Source organism: Chiloscyllium punctatum, chromosome 5 (genome assembly GCF_047496795.1).
Source record: "Chiloscyllium punctatum isolate Juve2018m chromosome 5, sChiPun1.3, whole genome shotgun sequence".
Classification (NCBI taxonomy): Eukaryota; Metazoa; Chordata; class Chondrichthyes; order Orectolobiformes; family Hemiscylliidae; genus Chiloscyllium; species Chiloscyllium punctatum.
In genome coordinates this window covers 65935819-65952245 of record NC_092743.1, presented here as the reverse complement: position 1 = coordinate 65952245, position 16427 = coordinate 65935819, and the positions used below count along the sequence as shown (strand labels likewise).

Here is a 16427-nt window from a genome sequence, read left to right as displayed (position 1 = left end):
AAACCAGTGGTGAAATAATTGAAATCAGGGATCCTCAAGAGGCCACATTTGGAGAAGTGCAATTATCTTGGAAGCTTGTCGTACCAGAGGAGATTCCAGAGATATGAAGGGCTTGTTTGAAAATGAGGATAGAGTCTTTAAAATAGATTGGTCACTTAATCGGAAACCAGTGAAGGTCACTGAATATAAGAGTGATGGATGAACAGGGGGTCTTGATGTGAATTAGAATACAAGCAGTAGGGTTCTGGATCATAGCAACATGAGGTACCAGCCAGAGAGGTGCCTTAGAGTGGTTCAGCCTAGAATTAACAAAGGTATCACTTTGTACTTCTCTGAATTCAATTTCACCTGTATATGTCCAACCATTTCCTATCCTGTCTCTTGATATGTATCAATAACATGCTCACCATGCATATATTTTGAAGTTTTGTGTCACCTGAAGATTTTGGAATTGCAATCTGCATTTTAAAACGTAGACACTAATATAGATCAAGAAAAACAGTGTCCCCCATGCCCTCTTCCACGCTGAAAAACATTCATTATTAAGCTTTGTTTCCTGTCCTGGGATTCAACATTGCTGGCAAATATGACACTTTATCAAAAGCCTTCTGTTGCTATTTTTACAATTTTATGGCTTTTTGATATAAGATTTTAGTATTCACAAGGAATTTCTGGAGGATTTTCATGGGGTTGGCGTAAAGAAGTTGTTTCCCTTTGTGTGGATACACAACTAAGACACTATAAATATCAGGCAGTCATTTGAGTTTGAGATATAAGGAGAGGCTGGATAAACTGAGACTTTTTTCACTGGACATTAGGAGATTCAGGAGTGACCTTTATAAAATCATGGGGGGACATAGATAAAGTCTTTTCCTCAAAGCTGAGGAGTTTAAAATTAGAGTGTATAATTTCTAAGGTGAGAAGAGAATGATTGAAAAGGGATCTGAGGGCAGCTTTTTCACATAGATGGTGGTTAGTATGTGGAGTAAACTGCCAGAAGAACTGGTAGATGCAGGTACAATTACATTTAAAAGACATTTAGACAAGTACATGAATAGGAAAGATTTAGAAAGATATGGGCCAAATGCAAGCGAATGGGACTAGTTTAGTTTGGGAAACATGCACATGTTGGATGAAAGGGTCTGTTTCCGTGCTCTATGATTCTATGACTCGATAGACTTTTTCACTTCAAATGCATTATCTTCTCTGTTACCTGATCAGAAAATCAATCTAGTTATTTAAACACTATTTAATTTTGACAAATCATGTCAGTTTTCCTTAAATAATCAATCTTTGTCTACGCAGCTGTTAAAAATGCCCTGTATTATCATTTTGGAACATTCTTTCATAATTGAAATTAAAGACACTTGCCTGAGGTTGCTGGGTTTATCCTTTTTTTTAAAAAAGATGTAACGTTTTACAAGAAAAAAGATGTAACAATGGGCAGTATGGTGGCTCAGTGGTTAGCACTGCTGCCTCACAGAACCAGGGATTCAGTTTGATTCCATCCTTGGGTGACTGTCCATGTGGAGTTGGCACATTCTCCCTATGTGTATGTGGGTTTCCTCTGGGTGGTCCGGTTTCCTCCTACAGTCCAAAGATGAGCACATTAGGTGGCTTGGCCATGCTAAATTGCCCATAGTGTTCAGGGATGTGCAAAATAGGTGGATTAGCCATGGGAAGTATAGAGTTACAGGATGGGAGAGAAGGTGCTGGACATGTTTTAAAAACCCACCGACTCCCACAGCTACCTGGATTACACCTCTTCTCACTCTACCTCCTGCAAAAATGCCATTCCGTATTCCCAATTCATCCGCCTCCGCCGTATCTGCTCCCAGGAGGACCAGTTCCACCACAAAACACACCAGATGGCCTCCTTCATTAGAAATTACAATTTCCCTTCTCACATGGTTGAAGATGCCCTCCAACGCATCTCATCCACATCCCGTACCTCCGCCCTCAAATCCCACCCTCCAACCGTAACAAGGACAGAACCCCCTGGACCTCACCTTCCACCCTACCAACCTTCTCATAAACCACATCATCCGCCAACATTTCTGCCACCTCCCAACGGACCCCGCCACCAGAGATAGATTTCCCTCCCCACCTCTTTCCGCAAAGACCGTTCCCTCTGTGACTACCTGGTCAGGTCCACCCCCTCACCAACAAACCACCCTCCCGTCCTGGCACCCTCCCCTGCCACCGCAGGAATTGCAAAACCTGCACCCATACCTCCTCCCTCACCACCATCCAAGGCCCCAAAGGAGCCTTCCACATCCATCAAAGTTTCACCTGCACATCCACCAATGTTGTTTATTGTATCCGTTGCTCCCAATGCAGCCTCCTTTACATTGGGGAGACTGGATGCCTCCTCACAGAGCACTTCAGGGAACATCTCTGGGACACCCGCACCAATCAACCCCACCACCCAGTGGCCCAACATTTCAACTCTCCCCTCCCACTCTGCTGAGGACATACAGGTCCTGGGCCGCCTCCACCGCCGCTCCCTCACCACCCGACGCCTGGAGGAAGAACGCCTCATCTTTCGCCTTGGAACACTTCAACCCCAGGGCATCAATGTGGACTTCAGTTTCCTCATTTTCATTCCTCCCTCCCCCCTCCGCCCCCCCCCCCCCCCCCCCACCTTACACTAGTTCCAAACTTCCAGCGCAGCACTGTCCCCATGACCTGTCCTATCTGCCAATCTCTCTTCCCAACTATCCGCTCCATCCTCTCATCCTCTCCTCTGACCAATCACCTCCATCCCCACCCCCAGTCACCTATTCTGCTCCTTGCTACCTTCCCCCAGCCTCCTCTCTGACCTATCACCTCCATTCCCACCCCCATTCACCTACTGTACTCTTTGCTACCTTCTCCCCAGCCCCAACCCCACCACCACCACCCCCCCCCCCCCGCTCCCCCCCCAATCCATTTATCTCTCCACCCTGGAGGCTTCCTGCCTTTATTCCTGATGAAGGGCTTTTGCCCGAAACGTCGATTTTCCTGCTCCTCGAATGCTGCCTGACTTGCTGTGCTTTTCCAGCTCCACTCTAATCTAAACTTTCCAGCATCTGCAATCCTCACTTTCGCCGAGGGGAGTGCAGGGTCTGGGTCTGGGTGAGATGTCTTTGGAATGCTGATGTGGACTCGATGGGCCAAATGGCCAGCTTCCACACTGTAGGGATTCTATGATTTTCTCTAGCCCTCTCATTTTACCAGTATATCTAAAGATTGGAAGATTATGACCAATCTATTACCAATTTTCTCTTTTACTTCTTTAATAAACTTGGATGCATGCCATCTAGTCTGAGTGACTTATCAATTTGAAGTACAACCTTTATAGTAACTTCACTTTATCAATTATCAGCACATCTGGTATGACGACTATCTCCTGTTTCATAATTGCTTCAATGTATCTTTTTCCTTGATAGAGAAATTTGTGAAGTATTAATTTTGTTATGACAGTGCTTCATGTTTATTGACTGAAGTTTGAAATATAGTGGATAAGTGGATTTTTTTTTAAAAAGAGGTGAATGAAAGGAAAACAACTTTCTCAACAAAGTAGTTCTTGGAAACCATATGTTTTCAGATAATCTTGTTTGCTTGGACTCATTTAAGGAAAAACACCTGACATTTCTTTCAACTCTTCTATTTGAACAGTATTTTGCAGGCTTGGAAGTTTTGTTAATTTTCAGTTGAGAAAGCCTTCCATTGAACAAGCTGCTGATCCTGTCTCTGAAACATCTTTCAGTGTCAAATCTGATTGCCCTCTTGATGAGCGACTAGAAAATATCCCTGAGCAAGCTGCACCTGTAAAGATCCCGGAGATAACTGTTTATCTTAGTGGAACATATTGAAAAGCCAGAATGCCAGGCGGAAGGCCTTGTAAACATTCCCTCCCAGCCCCCTGACCTTTTTTTGCCTGTGTTAATCTTTTTAGTCCCTGATAAGCCTCATTCCTTTACTATCCTTTACAATTAATATGCCTATAGATTCTTTGTTTGCTGGCAGCTGCTTCTTTGCCTCTTTTACTACTTCCTTCAGTTCTCAGAGTTTTCTATATTCAATTAGGTTCCCATTTGTATTATCAACTTGACATCTGCTGAACCCCCTTTTCTGCTCCATCTTACTCCTCTTCTCTTTCATCAATTAGGAAGCTCTAGTTTTGATTGCCCAACGTTTTGCACCTTGAGGAAACATCCCTTGATGATACCAAAACCTCTTGAAAGGCAAAGCATTGTTCACTTACAGTTCTGTTCACCAATGATTGATTCCAATTTATCTAGGATATATTCATTTTCACCTCAATGAAATTGGCCCTCCTCCAGTGAAGCAATGTTAAATGATTATTCTCTAATCCAGTTGAATCATCTCGTTTCCCCAGGGTAGAGGAATAGTGTTGGTGGCTAGAGAGCAAAGTATTTTGCAGTAAACAGCAAAATGATGGGGCTCATCACTGATTTTGAAGGATGATATTCACAAAAATGTAGCAGTTTCTGTGGCATGGCTTTCAATAACAAGCTCTTCCTATATGAATTTGAATTTGTTGCAAAGTCAAGGGAACCTCTAAAAGGACCAGCAGCAATGGTATCATTAATTAAGTAACCAGTCTCACTGACAAATACTTATTTGCTTTCTTAATAAGTCTTACAGTTTATTATTTACAAACTGAAATATTGAATAAGCCTTAAAAATTTTGTATTAACCTTGCATTTTTATCATAATGAAAGAATTAGATATTACACAAATGAAATTAATATTCCAAAACCAAAGAAGTTTCTCAGCAGTTATGACTGACTACACTTATAAACCCGTTACACCCCATCTCTGGATTTTCTCATGCAAGTGCAGGTATCAAATATTACTGACAGCTTTTCTTTCAATGCACATGCAAAGTGCAGGCTGTTGATCCATTACTTTGTTTTGAAATATTGAAATAATTCTTTGAAAGTGAAGTTTACATGATTGTATTTTTCTCTAATTCTTGTTCTCACTATTAATTTCATTTAGGAGAGCATTTACAAAAATGAGTACCACTCCAGAAGCTTTCTTAGCTCTTCGCTCCCACTTTGCCAGTTCTCATGCATTAATGTGTGTGAGCCACTGGATTCTGGGAATCGGTGATCGACATCTCTCCAATTTCATGATCAACCTGGAGACTGGGGGAATGGTGGGAATTGATTTTGGTCATGCGTTTGGTTCTGCTACTCAGGTATAATTATGAATCTTATTTTGTTATAACAATTATCAACAACAGTAAAATGCATTTTATATGTAATTACCACCTGAAAACTTTAGATTTTTTCATTTCTGTCAGTTTTTCCTTTTAAAAGAGGCCAATTTTGCTTCCTTGTGCTAGTGCAAAACAATCTTTGTGGACTCAAATTTCTGACATTGAATTTAGTGTCATAATTGTGATATATATTAAATTTTAGGACTGGCTTAATATTTGGAGTAAATGGAGAGGAGCACATGGCCTATTCTAGGTTGTCTGTGACAGTAAATCTGGGGGTTTGATTGTTAGAACTCCATGGGAAACTCAGATTATTTTACAGGGAGAGCAAAATATATACAGGGAATGATGACCGCAGTCTCTGAGTATACCAGCAGAAGACCCTAAGTCTCATAAAGTCCCAGAAAGGTGTTATCAGTAATTGAGTTCTCAATAGTGTCAACTGGAACTTCAAATCTATCTTTAAAAGTAAAAAGTTTATAAAAGGATTGTTACGTTAGGTATTTGAGAAACATTTGTTTTTTTTTAAGTGTATTAATTGTCTATTTTCATAGAGGTAGCACTTAATTTTTTTTTGTTTTTCATATGTATTATTTCCGAAGTGCTTCAATAAAAATTTTAAATACAAAAAGGCAAAGCAGGCATGATACTCAAATTGTGAATGGTTTAAAGTGAGAGCTTTGTTGGTGAGAGCTCAAGATCAGTTACTTCCTTGAAACATACTCTGTCTAGATTTTGCTATTCTGTTTGGTTTATGCTGTCAGGGAATTATTTATTGTTAGGATTTTTAGTTGTTCACTCTAGATTTACCACAAATGACTAGTCTGTTCCAGTTGTATCGTTTTATGGGGAAAGTTTGGACAGATTTAAAAGAGTGATTTGATTGAACTATCTAAGATTGTGCAGAGTCTTGACAAGGTGGATTTTGAAAGGATGTTTCCACATGTGGCAGGTCCAGACCTCAGAGGCACTATTTTAAAATTAAGGGTCACAGTTTTGGGACTGAGATGAGAATTTCTTTTCTCTGGGTTATGCAACTTTGTAACTTTATCTCAGAAGCTGGTAGACAGGGCCATTGAATGTTTTTAAGGCACAAATTGATAGATGCTAATTAGGCAAGCAAATCAAAGGTTTTAGGGAGTGTATGAGAGTTGAAATTCAGAACATACAGATCTGTCATGATCTCCCTGAATTGTAGAGCAGGCTTAACAGACTTAAAGGCCTACTTCTACTTCTAATTCATATGTTTTTAATACATCAGGATAGATGTTACAGTTCTATAAAGTTAGAAAATGTACAATACCAGGTTACAGTCCAACAGGGTTAATTTTGGAAGTACAAACTTTCAGAGCGCTGCTCCTTCATCAGGTAGCGAGTGAGCTCCGAAAGCTTGTAGTTTTAAATAAACCTGTTGGAGTATAACCTGATTTTGTGTGATTTTTAACTTTGTCCACCCCAGGCCAACACTGGTACCTCTACATCATGGTTCTATAACCATGGTTCATATTTGCCTATTTCCACTTTGTAAAGTTCTGTTTGAGTATTGAGTCTAGGTGAAAAGAAAATGTGCTTACATAAAAATCAGTGTGTTTTACAGTTGGAATACTAGTCATGGGTCTATATTCTTTGTAGTTTCTTCCAGTGCCAGAGTTAATGCCATTCCGCCTAACCCATCAGTTCCTGAACCTCATGCTCCCAATGAAGGAATCTGGCCTTATCTACAGCACAATGGTGCATGGATTGCGAGCTTTCCGTTTGGATCCGGATCTCCTCCTCAATACCATGGATGTCTTTGTTAAAGAACCATCATTAGACTGGAAGGTAACTGACAGTGGAAATAAGCAATGGTAATGCACTCAATTAAGTGGATGGATTTCATGGTTCTTTGGCTGCAGTTTAAATTTGATGTATCCCCTTCTGAGAATTTCAGAAATGATGTGCAGAGAGTCTGAATTTATGGTTGCCAAATATTGGATATTATGAAATCTGCTGTACATTCTGTGCTATGAAGAGTTGTAATGAAAAATAGGATAATGGTCTGCTTTGTCATCTTTGAAAAATAACTGCTATAACTCCTAATTTCAAGCTAATTGACCTGTCAGTTTTATTCTGATTCTTGTAAATTATGCTGAAACATGACCTCTGAAGTTGTCATTCTTTAAGGTTTTCCTGGTCAGGTTAAAGCTCTAGTGTTTCAATTTTAAGCCTGTCTCAATTTTAAAGTGACCAAACATAGAAGTAGTTCTTGCATACCACACTCATTCTACTCATAGACACGGTTGATTTTAAGGCTGCTGTATGCTTTCATTGGAAAGTGTTGTTAGGTCAGTATTTTTAGAGAAATGTTTGAATGAAGACTGATGTGAATAGAGTAACATGGTTTTAACCAGATCAACTAATTTTAATTTTAAAAATTGTAATCCATGTACTTCACGTGTATGTTTACTGAACAAAAGTCCATAGAATGAGATAAAACAATATTTGCTATGCTGCTTTTTGTCTTAGCATTTTACAGTCAAATAGAATTAATAAAGTGGAATGCATTTGCAGTGGCAATTGTATTCCAGCAACTACATTCTATTACAAGGCAGTGAGGCAGGAATTCTCACAACATTCAAGAAATATTTAGATGACAACTTGAAACTCCAAGTATTGGATAATGGTGTTAGGGAAGATAAGTGCTTGATGACCAACCTGGACACAATGATCTAAAGAGCTTCTTTCCATGCTGTAAAACCCCACGACTCTGAGAGGTTTAAAGGGTACAGAAAAAGTTTACTAGACTGTTACCAGTTAAGGGTACAGATTGGAGATGTTTTGATTGTTTTTCTTGGAGCAAGATGGTTCAGAGGTGACTTAATGGAGGTTTTCAAGGTAAGAGGTCTTGATTAATTTCCTCTGATGCAGGTGTCAATAATTGGAAGTCATAGATTTAAAATGAGTGGCAAAAAATCATGAGAACTGACAGACAAATTATTTTATAGAGATGTCAAGATCTGGAATGTTTTATTTGAAAAGTTGGTGGAAGCTGATTCCACAAATTCTAATGGGAGTTGATAGGCATTTGAAGATAACAGGATTCCAAACAAAAGCCAAAACTTATGAAACTTAGCAAAACTGCTGTTTCAAACATTGGTTTTGCACAATGAGCTAAATGCCCTCTTCTGCCGTGTAGGTTGTATGTTTCTATTGCAATAGAAAATACACATTTAGGTAAAACTTGTTGAGTGCAGGGTATTTGTATAAAAACACAAAAGCCACTTTAGGTGGCCAGTTATTTGATTAATTGCTTTGGTTAGCCAAAGTATTTGGAATATCATTTATTACAAGAGTTTGTTATGCAAAGAATACTGTTTACATTTCTTCCTTTTTGCAGAACTTTGAATTGAAACAGTTAAAAAAAGAAGGATCGTGGAGTAAGGATGTTAACATAAATGAAATAAACTGGTATCCAAGACAAAAGGTGAACTATGCCAAACGGAAACTCGAAGGAGCTAACCCATCTGCTATCACCAGGTTGGTTTTATATTTGGAATTAACATGCTTATTACTTATAAAGCTGAATATTATAACAACTTAAGTTAGGAACTAAAATGTAGTTCAGTGGCTGGCTGTCTGTGTACAAGATTCATTCAGATTGTTAAATTATTAGTGTAGTTGTGAGGCTATTTCTCCAAAATACTGAATATGGCTTCCTTAAGTCATGTTTTAATATAATGAATTTGTCGACATACGCTTTAAATTTTTTCCTACCATCCCTCCCATTCATTTGAATACAGTTTCAGCTGATTAATTATATCCTTGCCTTTTCTAATACCAGGTCCTTTTTGTAACCCTTTGTGCTTTCTTTGCTATATCTTTTTTTCCCCACAAGCAATTCAAAACTGCAACAATCTTCCACAAACCTTAATCTCCATGCCACCTAAAACTTATTTAAGGATCAAATCTTTCTAAAACTAATATGATCATTGATTGCATTCATTATGCATTTACTATGAAAATTCTCCAGTGGAAGACTATGAAGGGAAACCTTAGTAAGTACAAATATTGGGAACAAAATAAGATGTTACTGTTGCCTTTTAGTACATATGTTCAGACTGCTCATACGCCATGTGAAAGAATATTTTATTTCTTTATATTTAACAACTTTTAACTGTGATTTGACTTAACTCATATCCTACAATATGAAATGTATTTGCTATTTATCAGTTTTGATGCCAAATCTTTAGGTCTCTAACCCTAGTGCTGCATCTTGAAACTTTATATCAAAAGGTAAACAGGTATGCTTACTGTGAAACATCATTCTTGTTCGATTGGTATTAATGTTATGAACAATGTTGTTTTCAGAAATGCCCACATTTGACTAGTATTAACTTTGTTAGCACTCTTTGTCTCTGAATTGGAAGTTTTCAGACTCCAGCCCCTTCTAGGACCTGAACTCTAATGAAGGCAAGCTTCAGTGATATAGTGTACTGAATTATCAGAGGTGCCTTACCTGGGTGAGACTTGTTGGCACAGCGAGTCAGACAGGCTTAAAAATACCAGTGACATTTTTTAAGCAGCATTTACTGGATGTCCTGGGCAACATTAATCAATCAATTACCACCACTAGAAAAGACCATTCACCTAATTGCTTTTCACCAGTCAAACATGTTGGTTTGTTTACCCTGTGTTAAATACACAAAAATGCAGTTGTTTCTTGCTAAATGTAAATATACTGATGCATCTATAAAGCCATCTAGACATCCCAAGAATGTTACATTTTCAATTTTTTAATGTCCTAATTACTTATAGGAAAATAAATTAATGTTACAACTAGTTTTAAGTGTTTTTATTATATGAGTAAAAACAATTTAGAAAGTCTGTGAAAACATATAAAAATATGAATTAGGAGAAGGAGTAGACAACTCCGCATCCTGACCAACCAGATCATGGCTGATCTAAATACTCCACATTTTCATATACCCATGGCAAATTTTGACCCACATACTTATCACGAATCTATTTACCTCTGCCTGAATAATATTCAGCCTCTGCTTCCACAACTGTTTGAGGAAGAAAATTACAAAGGCTCATTACATACTGAGAGAAAACGTTTTCCTTATTTCTTCTTTAAATTCGCAATGCTTTATCTTCAAACAGTGACCCCCTTTTCTAGAATCTTCCATAAGGCAACCTGTGAAGACCCTTCAGATTCCTGTATGTTTCTATGAGATCACCTTTCATTCTTCTAAACATCAGTGAAGACAGTCTCAACCTGCTTATAGGATAGTCTACTCATAGCAGGGATCATGAGTGGCATGGTGGCTCAGTGGTTAGCACTGCTGCCTCACAGTGCCAGGGATCCGGGTTCGATTCCCTCTTTGGGCAACTGTCTGTATAGAGTTTGCACATTTTCCCTGTGTCTGCATGGGTTTCCTCCCACAATCCAAAGATGCTAAATTGCCCATAGTGTTAGGTGCATTAATCAGGGTAAGTACAAGATAGGGGAATGCGTCGGTGTGGACTTGTTGGGCTGAAGGGCCTGTTTCCATACTGTAGGGAATCTAATCTAATCAAGTGAATCTTTCCTGAACTGTCTCCAATGAAATGATGCCTTTCCCTAAAGTAGCGGACAAGAACTGCTCACAGTACGCCAGGTGTGGTCTCACTGGCCCTTCTACAGTTAGAGTAAAATTTCCTTACTGTTACAATAAGGGTCAACATTCTATTAGCCATCAGGATTATCTGCTGCACTTGTATGATAGCTTTGTGTTTTATGCACAAGTACTCCCAAATCTGTTTGTGCTGCAGCTTTCTGTAGTTTTTCTCCATTTAAATAATATGCTGTTCTTTTGTTCTTGCAAAATGAACAACTTCACATTTTTCCACATTATATTCCATTTGACAACTTTTTGCCAATTTACTTAACCTCTCAATTTATCTCTAGAATCTATATGCCTCTCACAGGCTCCCTCTCCACCTGTTTTTGTGTTGATTGCAACTTTGGCTACAGTAAATTCACTTGCTTCCTTCAAGTCATTAATATATATTGTACACAGTTGTGGTCTCAGCCCTAATCCCTGTGGAACCCCATTGGTAAGGTTGCCAACCTGAAAAAGAATCCCTATGCCCACTTATTGTTTCCTGCTCATCGGCCATTTGTCTATCCATGCTACTGTAACACCTCCCAATACATAAGCTCTTATCTTATGACTTAACCCTTAGTGAAGTATATTGTTGAATGCCTTCTGGAAGTCCAAATGCAATATATCTACAGGTTCCTTTTTTATAAATTAGTCACTTTCATGAAGGCATGCTGGCTTACTTCATTACATTATGTCCTAATGTTTTGCTGCAAAGGTTCTTCTATTACTTCCTTAATAATCAATTCCAATATTTTTCAAATGATATATGTTGAGCTAATTGACCTATAGTTACTTGGTTTTGACTCCCTTTTTGAATAGGGATGTCACATTTACACCTTTCCAAATCCTTTGGTGGTACTTCAGAATTCAACAATTTTTGAAAATTTACAACCAATGAATCTAGTATCTCTGTAGCAATCTTGTCCTGGATCCTAGGATACAAGCCATTCAGGGCCAGGGGACTTCTGTGACTTAGCCTCATTAGTTTGTCTAATAGCACTTCTTTAGTGATGGTGATGGTACTTAATTCCTCCCCCATATTCTTTTATTAATGGAATGTTCGAAGTATCTTGCACCATCGAGGCTAATGTAAAGACTGATGTTTAATTCCTCTGCTGTTTTCTTGTTCCCCAAAATGTCTCCCCAGATTCATTTTCTAAGGGACCTATGTTCATTTTGACCTCTCTCTCATGCCAGTTTTTATATTCCTTGCTGGTTTCCCTCAGTTTATTTTCTTTTTAGACATCCTTTGCTGGATTCTGAATTTATCCCAGTCTTCAGACTATATCTCCTTAAATGCTTTTTTTCTTTCACTTAATACTTTCCTTAATTTCTTTGGTTAGCCATGGTTGGTTTATCCCTCTCTTAGAATTATTCCTACTTTTTGGATGTATTTTTTACTGAGAATAATCAACCCCATCCATGCACTCCTACCATTTCCTTTACCTTTGATTTTATAATTTTCCATACACTGAACCCACGCCTTAATTTAAAGCCCTATCTGCAGTCCTAGTGTTATGATTCACCAAGACTCTGGTCCCAGCATGTTTCAGATGGAACCATCTCATTGGAACAGCTCCCTCTTTCCCCAATATTGATGCCAATGTTCTGTGAATTTATAAGTATAACTTCCCTACTTTTGTATTTATTTCTCCTCACATGAACAATAACATTCTATTAGTTTTAATTACTCACTGTCCTTGCACACAGAGCTCCTCTGATTCAAAAATCAGAGCACCCAGTTCACTCTATATTTCAGAGCTCTGCAATGTCTCATCATTTAGACTATATGTTTTTTTTATATCCTTCAAAAATCTGTGTTTCACAATAAATAGCATGGAAACTACTGGAGAAAATTCTGGTGGAGAGTATTAAACTCCATTTAGAAAAGGTTTGATCAGGATAGTCAATATAATTTTATCAGAGGGAGGTCATGCCTAACTAATCTGTTTGAATGTTTCCAAGAGGTGTCCAATTATGTAGATGAGGATCAATGTAGTTTATATTGATTACAGAAAAGCCTTTGACAAGGTCCTATATAGGAAATTGATAAAGAAGTTTAAAATATTTCGGATCCAATATAAATTGGCAAGGTGTAGCCAAAGTTGACTTAGCAGCAGGAAACCGAATGGTGGTAGAAGGATGTTTGTGTGACTGGAGGCCAGTGTTCAGTGACGTACCAGAGGTTGATGCTGCATCCCTTATAGTTGTGATATATGTACATTATGTAGATGAGAATGGGGTGGATGATGATACATTTGCAGATGACACAAATATTCGTCGGGTAGTTGACAGTGAGGAAGAAGGAATTAGATTACAAGAGCAGTGGCTACAAGAGCAGGTCAGAGACTAGGGATCCTGCAGCGAGTAACTTACTTCGTGACACCCCAAAGTCTATCCACCATCTACACGGCACAAGTCAGGTCTGTGATGGAATATTCCCCACTTGCTTGGATGGTTGCAGCTCCAACAGCACTAAAAGAAGCTTGACACCATCCAGGTCAAAGCAACCCACTTGATTGGCACCACATCTATGAACATTCTAATCCCTCCACCATCGGCGCTCATTAGCAGCAGTGTGAACTATCTACAAGACACACTGCAGAAATTCACCAAACATCCTTAGACTGCACTTTCCAAACCCATGACCACTTCCATCTAGAAGGACAAGGGCAGCAAGTACTTGGGAACGCCATCACCTACAAGTTCTCCTCCAAGCCACTCACCACCCTGACTTAGAAATATACTGCCATTCCTTCACAATTGTTGGGTCAAAGTCCTGGAATTTCCTCCCTACTGGCATTGTGGGTCAGTCCACAGCAAATAGTGGACAGTGCAGTGATTCAAGAAGAAAGCTCACCATGACCACCACCAGGGCAAATAGGATTGGGCTATCAATACTGGCCAGCCAGTGATGCCAAAGTCCCACAGATGAATTTAGAAAAGGAGGATATAAATGGATTGGACAGATGGGCAGATCAGTGGCAGATGGAATTTACCCCTGATAAGTGTGAGGTGATGTACTTTTGAACAAATAACAAGGTAAACAAGTGGTCAATCAATGGCTCAATACAGTACTCTGGGAAGCTTAGATGTGTAGAATATTTGTCCACAAATCCTTGATGGTCAGGATTAGGAGTAGGGCAGGGCAGGGTTTAACTGTTTCTCTCTCCACAGATATGTTTCTTGAAAATTAGAGTTTATTCAGGTGAAAGGCAAAAGAATCTAAAGGATGACGTAATGATAATTTTTTTTACATAGGGTGTGCTTAGTATCTGAAATACACTGCCTGAGTATGTGATGGAAATCATTTGAATCATGGCTTTCAAAAGGAGTTGAATAATTATCTGAAAATAAGTAAATTCCAAGGAAAGGGGCTGAAGAAACTGACATAAGTTGTTCTTGCATATCATTGGCAGCTGGACAAATGGCATCCTCTATGGTGTAACCCTTCTATGATTTAAAAACTTATCACATAAATACAGCAACTTCATGCTGAATAATATGTTTAAATTCTAAGTCTCTCACTAAGGGACTGTAGTGAACATTCAGGAGGAATAGACAATTCAGACAACAATTCTTTGATTTCCATGTTTAACTGTGTGTGTAACGTTGCTGGACATTGTTCTCCAATTTTACTTTTTAATAATGATGAGGGCTGGGGTCAATAAAGTGTGGCACTAGAAAAGCACAGCAGGTCAGGCAACATCAGAGGAGCAAGAGCGTCAACGGTTCTTGCATAACCGTTCATCAGGACTCGAGGGTTATGCCCGAAGCATCAACTCTCTTGCTGCTCAGATGCTGTGCTTTTTCCAGTGCCACGTTTTGTCGAATCTGACTCTCCAATATCTGCGGTCCTTACTATTTCCATAATAATGTGGACTGTTAATTGTACTGCAAAAATTCAGGGCTTTTTCTTCTCTTTACTTTCAGAGATATCAATGTTGGATTTGTCATATTTAAAAATTATGCACACATCACCTTTTCTCAAATTCATGTTAATTATTTTCATTTCAGAGATGAACTACAGTTGGGGCATGAAAAGTCAAAGGCTTATGCTAGCTACGTGGCAGTAGCCATGGGAGACAAGGACCACAATGTCCGAGCCAGAGAATCAGAAGAAGGACTTTCTGTAGAATGCCAGGTGGATTGCCTGATTGATCAAGCTACGGACCCAAATATTCTGGGTAGAGTGTGGATCGGTTGGGAGGCATGGATGTAATGGAATGCAATAAATTGTGATGCAAACGTAGAAGGCAGGGAAAAATGTTTTTATGTAAAAAATAATCTTCATATTCAGATTCCAAGACAATATTTCCAAAAAACCTGCAATTCTTTTTTCTATTTTAGTGTAAACATGTCTGACAAATTTTAGATTTATTGCATTTGGTTTTTCCTAAAAGTTCTGATTCATACCCTTGTCATCAAAATAGGCAGTCAGCATGACCAGGTGCTTTGTCATTGAGAAAAAGTCTGAGCAATGACTTACCTTTGGGTTGGCTTGTCCATTTCATACAGTGAAGCAATCAGTAACAACCCTAGACGAGTTTTTTGTTTCCTGAAGAATTGTCTAGGATCTATGGAGGCCATTGGATAAATGAATGTTTGTGGATGAGAAAATCAAATATTAAAGTTGTAACTTTGAAGCTGCAGTGGGGTACTGGATGTTTATTATCAAAGGAAGGTCATTTCAATATCTGAAATGCCATATTAGCACAAAATATTGTGAGATTGATAATATAAATGATCGGAACAATCTAGAGGAAAGCATTCCTCTGACAGTCTGATTGCTTATTAAATAATCCATGCATCCTGCTTAAATGATGTTGTTTCTTAGTATATAATGTATAAAACTAAAGGAAAATAAGTACTTTCAGCATAAGGTTTTGTAAGACAAAAATTGAGAAATTGTTTTTAATACCGGTTTTTGTAACCAATCAATACTGTGTATAACCTTCCACCAATTATCTTAAAAATCAAAGATGCAATCCAAATACCAGTTCTTATCTTGGGTTTTACATTCTTAAATTTGTATGTTATCAAAGTCTCAAAAAGTGCATTTAAAATTAGAAGAAATTGAGTTAATGTTCTATCAGTATCCTCTTTACATTGATTTTGCTGCTTAGCAGGTTTACAAGCTGATAGAATTAGTCGTACACAGGTTTCAAACTCTTGGTGGAGCATCCTCATATTGTGCATCTGCTTCACTCAGTTAAAATCTGTTTTTCTAAGATTAATAAAAGTCAAATGAATTTGTGTGAAGTAGGATGTTTATTTAAAGATGGAATACATGATGGTAATTATATTAGAATGAAAGTTTGACATCTGTCCTTATTTCTTGAAACTCATAGCATTGCTTTCATTCAGAATAACATTGGAAAAACAGCAAACCATCCTTCAAGGAAAATGATGGAAATTAAATAATAAGTGTATATATTATGCACTCTTTCTAATACGTATTTTTCAAGATTTTAATAATACTCTTGAACACTGAGCCATGTATTTTAAGAATATTGGAGTACATAACACGTTCATAAGTTGACCTGTATCTTCTAGGAGCAATAATC

The 16427-nt window shown here is 38.3% G+C and overlaps 1 protein-coding gene across 4 annotated transcripts in view; it reads left to right on the top strand.

Annotated features, from left to right (window-relative positions):
- prkdc (protein kinase, DNA-activated, catalytic subunit) overlaps positions 1-16122 on the top strand; it is a 255219-nt gene extending 239097 nt beyond the window's left edge. For all 4 annotated transcript variants that reach the window (XM_072570496.1, XM_072570494.1, XM_072570493.1 and 1 more), the window contains exons 83-86: positions 5011-5212; positions 6866-7054; positions 8610-8749; positions 14878-16122. In XM_072570496.1, coding sequence (XP_072426597.1) covers positions 5011-5212; positions 6866-7054; positions 8610-8749; positions 14878-15082 — 736 coding nt within the window. In that variant the 3' untranslated portion in view covers positions 15083-16122. The remainder of the gene's footprint in view (positions 1-5010; positions 5213-6865; positions 7055-8609; positions 8750-14877) is intronic.
- The last annotated feature ends 305 nt before the right edge of the window (positions 16123-16427 follow it).